The sequence below is a fragment of the Mastomys coucha genome, unplaced genomic scaffold, assembly GCF_008632895.1.
Source record: "Mastomys coucha isolate ucsf_1 unplaced genomic scaffold, UCSF_Mcou_1 pScaffold17, whole genome shotgun sequence".
Classification (NCBI taxonomy): domain Eukaryota; kingdom Metazoa; phylum Chordata; class Mammalia; order Rodentia; family Muridae; genus Mastomys; species Mastomys coucha.
In genome coordinates, this window is record NW_022196899.1 from 24,797,332 (window position 1) to 24,801,678 (window position 4,347).

At 48.7% G+C, this 4,347-nt stretch overlaps 1 protein-coding gene across 5 annotated transcripts in view; it reads right to left on the reverse strand.

Annotated features, from left to right (window-relative positions):
- LOC116095049 (EGF-like and EMI domain-containing protein 1) overlaps window positions 1-4,347 on the reverse strand; it is a 599,877-nt gene that overhangs the window by 576,804 nt on the left and 18,726 nt on the right. For 3 of the 5 annotated variants that reach the window (XR_004120413.1, XM_031376550.1, XM_031376548.1), the window contains exon 1: window positions 2,569-3,023. The exons of 1 other annotated variant lie outside the window; for it this stretch is intronic. Coding sequence is in view for 3 of the 4 variants with exons in the window: in XM_031376550.1 (XP_031232410.1) it covers window positions 2,569-2,657 (89 nt within the window). In the remaining variant the exon portion in view is untranslated. Of the gene's footprint in view, window positions 1-2,568; window positions 3,024-3,300; window positions 3,540-4,347 lie in introns of those variants that run through there. One more of the 5 variants, XM_031376549.1, reaches the window with a different exon arrangement.

Here is a 4,347-nt window from a genome sequence, read left to right on the forward strand (position 1 = left end):
AGAGGGGGAAGAGGAGGAGGAGGAGGAGGAGGACGAGGAGGAGGGGGAAGAGGAGGATGAGGAGGAAGAGGAGGAGAAGGAAGAGGAGGAGGAAGAGGAGGAGGAGGAGGAAGAGGAGGAGGAAGAAGAGAAGGAGGAAAAGAAATAAAGAAGCTCAAACTATCTGTGTTCAGTTCTGGCTATGCAAATTTCAACTCACCTTTTCCTCTTCCTCATTACTGAGCATTAGAGCACTGCTTGCCTCACAGGACTGGTAAATGCAAAGTAGCTAGAAGTCATCTGTTGTCTAAATAAGAATCCAAGGGGCTGTGGTTTGTGACAGCCGCTCACACATGAGCACTTTAGCATTGGGCTGATTCCTTGAGCCAGCCTCACATTAGTCATCCAAAGGTTCCAGCATGTGATCAAACAATATCCTCAGATGGAGGGATCATCATGATAACTGGAAAATCTATGGCACACATAATTTGTCTCACTTATAAATTTTTAAATGAGCTTGCTGTCTAAGAAAAGCAACCATAAATGTAAAGTGCGTATAAGTCTGAATACTAGTTAGTTGCCCCTATTTACACTTGGTCCTCTAAGACAAGCTACATACAACTCTTTCCTATACTGATGGCCTGTAGGTGTGGGCCAGAAGGATGGCTCACTTTCATTAATGGTCATTTCCTCATCTGAAGCTTCCTTTCTGTGGTCATAGACCTCAGAGGATAATACAATCGCAGGAAGAATTTTCTCACACTTAACAAATAGGCAGGTGTGCTGCCATAGCACAGTGGTTTGCACAGCTGTATTCCACTTGCCAAGAATTACAAAGAAACCTAGCAGTAGAACCTACAGTTGTTGCTAATGAGCAAACTCCAGCACCAGAGAGGACTGCATACAAATATGAGCGGATTTCTCCTAACAGAAAGTATTAAAAATCATCAGAGTGACTTCAGCATTCCTTTGTAAACACATTTCTATCAAATCTTTCAAGAATTTATATTGGGTTTAGTATCTGACTTCATCTCACCTGATATATAAATGAGCTAAATTAAACAACAACAACATACACACACACACACACACACACACACACACACACACACACACACGGAAATATCATCCATCCAGGCCAAATCAACACTAAAAGAAGATATACACTCTCCCATAAGAGTGGAGTGGAGTGTGTCTCCCCACTGGGGTTGTTTAGCATGCACAGGTGACTGAGACTACCCAGCAAGCAAGGCAACTCGGGTTCACTTTAACATTGACACTGCTAAGGAAAGTTTGCTCTAAAGCGATTTATAAGATAAAGGCTTTCCATAGGCACAGGTTACCTACCCAGAGTGATGATTTTGAGATAAACTGAAGAGTCTAAATTCACCTTTTCAAAGTAAACAATGCAAATCTTATCAATTCCAGGGAAACCAAATTCATAATTACTCCTCCAATTTCAAAGGAATCCACATTTAGGAACTATATAATCATGAAGTTGTGAGACACAATGACACCCTGGCCCTGTTCATAGTTAATGGCTTGTGATGTGACCAGGTAGCAAACTGAATTTCACAAAGGATGACATATTGACATGTAAAGTGAACTCCAAACAGTATTTCTCTTACAGGAAAAAGTGAAGCTTTGAGTTATTTCCCTAAACCACTTTTCTAATATATAATATTCGTATTTCAGAAAAGCGAAGAAGACTGAATAATAAGATGTTCAAAAGGCATTGCTGTCTGCTCATAACCGCCCAAGAGCACAACAGGAAAAGCAGAATTTGAGCAGGCTTCTCCACCAGACTTTTCGAAGCTGAAGATCCTGATGTAAAGCAAGATCTGGCAAAAACTTCTCCAGCCAGTGAAGAACAGGCTATTAGACTTTTCAGGAACTTCCCCCAGCGCTGCACACGCGACCGAAACCAGACATTTCCCAACCATAGCCATTTCTCCCTGGACCCCTTCCTCCTAACTCTCTAACTAAGCTCAGCTGCTGACGCGTGCTTTCGCTAGCTCCTTGCTTCTCTCATCAGACCTGTGAAATAATCCATTCTTCACCATACCTCACAAAAAAGGAAAACTGTGCAAGAGCACACTGGATTCTACACACACACACACACACACACACACACACACACACACACACACACTAAATGTCAAGATTTTTCCCAATCGACGAGATTTCAGGCAAGAGCCTTGTAGAATGTGGCCAGTTACGCCCCAAACATGAAATTAAGTGAAACACAGACCGGCGCATACAAAAACTCAAACTCTGGGCCAGGGGGCAGGAAGGGAGTGATGTCTGTCAGGTGCTTTGAAAAAATCAGGTTGAAAGCACTGGACCTTTATTGGCAGTAGTTCTGTTGGGCGGTGGCGCTCCCAAGGTCTAGTATGTGTGATTATGTTCCCGCTCCAAACCGGTCAGTGACATCCCCAAGTTCTTATGCCTAGTGCCTGGTAGAATCCCAATCCCTCCACCGCTTCCCGGAGAGAACCAGTCTCTGCCTCTGCCAAGGTTTTGCTCGGGTAGGGTGGGGGCGCATGGACCCTGTACCCTTGCGTTCCAGAGCTGGCGGGCGCCACTTACATGCCGGGTTGGAGCTGTAGGGCGCTTCCTGGCGGCCAGTTGGCAGCGGCCCAGACGCAGAAGCACCAGAAGCACAGAGGGGAGGTCATCTCAGTGATGGTGAGCCTGCGGGGCCACCGCCCCAACTGCGCGCGGTGAGCCGCTCCTGTCAAGTCCAAACCCAGCGCAGAAGTTAGGCTCGCCAAGCAGAAGTTGCTAGTGTCGGGCTCGCTCTCGAGGACAGCGAAGTGTGTCTTGCTACGGAGGGCACCGCAGCAGCTCGACCCCAGCAGGCGACACCCTCGACAGAGCCCGTGCTAGCAGTGGCCGGCCAAATCAACCCCGGGCACTGAAGCCCAAGAGCTGCACAGCCCTGCACTGCCGGCAGCGACTGGAGACGAGAGAGAGTAGCAGTCCTGCAGCCCCCGCAGCCCCGGTGCCATGGCAACGCGCTCGCCGCCCTCTGGCCCCAGCCCCTCCGGAGCGCTTAAAGAGACAGCCCCCTTGGCCACCACGCGCTCCTTGGGCTGCCAGGCGCCCCCCCCCCCACCCCCCCCCGCCACCACGCTCTCTTCACCTTCTCTTCTCCAAGGGACTCCGGGCGGTGGCTGGGGAAGCATCGAGCGTGCCACATCATGTTCTTCCACCAATAATCTACACAACTCTACTCTCTACTCCCAACCTCTTCCTCCAAACCCTTTGAGCATCCTCTGCCACAAACCAGCAAAGATGCTTTCCTCCTCCAACACCAACCTGCTTAAGACCAACCAGCTGCGCATCTGCCACCAGCAGAGAGCAAAAGCAAGCGACTTTTGATTCTCTCTCGCTCCGCTCCCTCCCACCTGGAGACTGGGAAGACAGTCGGAGCACCGCTCTGAGGGAGGTAAGCTTGAAGTGAGAAAGGAACTGCAATTGACCGAGTCCAGTTTGCTGCCAAATCGACAGTTGCTGCACACATCGGTGGCGCATCCAGAAGTCCTGGATATTCAAAAGCGAGATAATCTCCCTCCCCCCAACCCCCCCGCTGTATTTGGCCACTATCTCACTCATTTTAGGCACCAAGAGTTTTAAGAGGTGCAGGCTTTTCTCCAAACCCTTCTTTCCTTCAAACCAGCTCCTGATGCCTAAAATCCGCAGAGAAACTTCCAGTTGCGAGTCCCCCAAGGCCCTTCCAGAAGGGAACAGCATTTGCTCCAGTCGGGAAGCTTCCACTGTGTTGCTGGCCAGCTCTGCCAAAGATGGGCAGCCAAGAGCAGAGCTGTAGCCAGTAGCTTCTCTGTCCGGAGGCTATGCCTTTGCCTGGCGCCAGCTGCTGTCTGGAAGGCCACAGGCCTCTGGGAGTGTGTTTCGTGAAAATAAAAATCTATGGCGCATCATGCCCTCCAACAAGGACAGCTTAGGCTCGGAACCCACCATTTTCGGTTTAGCCCAGTAAAATGTGCAGTAATCTTCTGGGGTACAAACTTTTGCTTTTATTGATAAAGTTAGGAAAAGTGGCTCTCCAGTGACTTATTTCTTGTCAAGTATTTAAAGGGGTACTACCTGATTGCCTCACTCCTAGGAACCCTAAAAGGATATTTCTAAAAATATGTTTTAGGTTCCCTCTTGCCCCCATGGTTGAATTAATCACCTGTCCCTTAGTTTCAAATCAATGTTCCTTTCTTTTCTTTCAGCTTTTCTGACACGGGGAAAGCTAATGGGGATTTCTGGAAAGACTGGAAGGATGCTGTGGAGGTTTCTTTGAAAAGGACACACACACACACAGAGGGAGAGAGAGAGAGAAAGAGAGAGGGAGGGAGG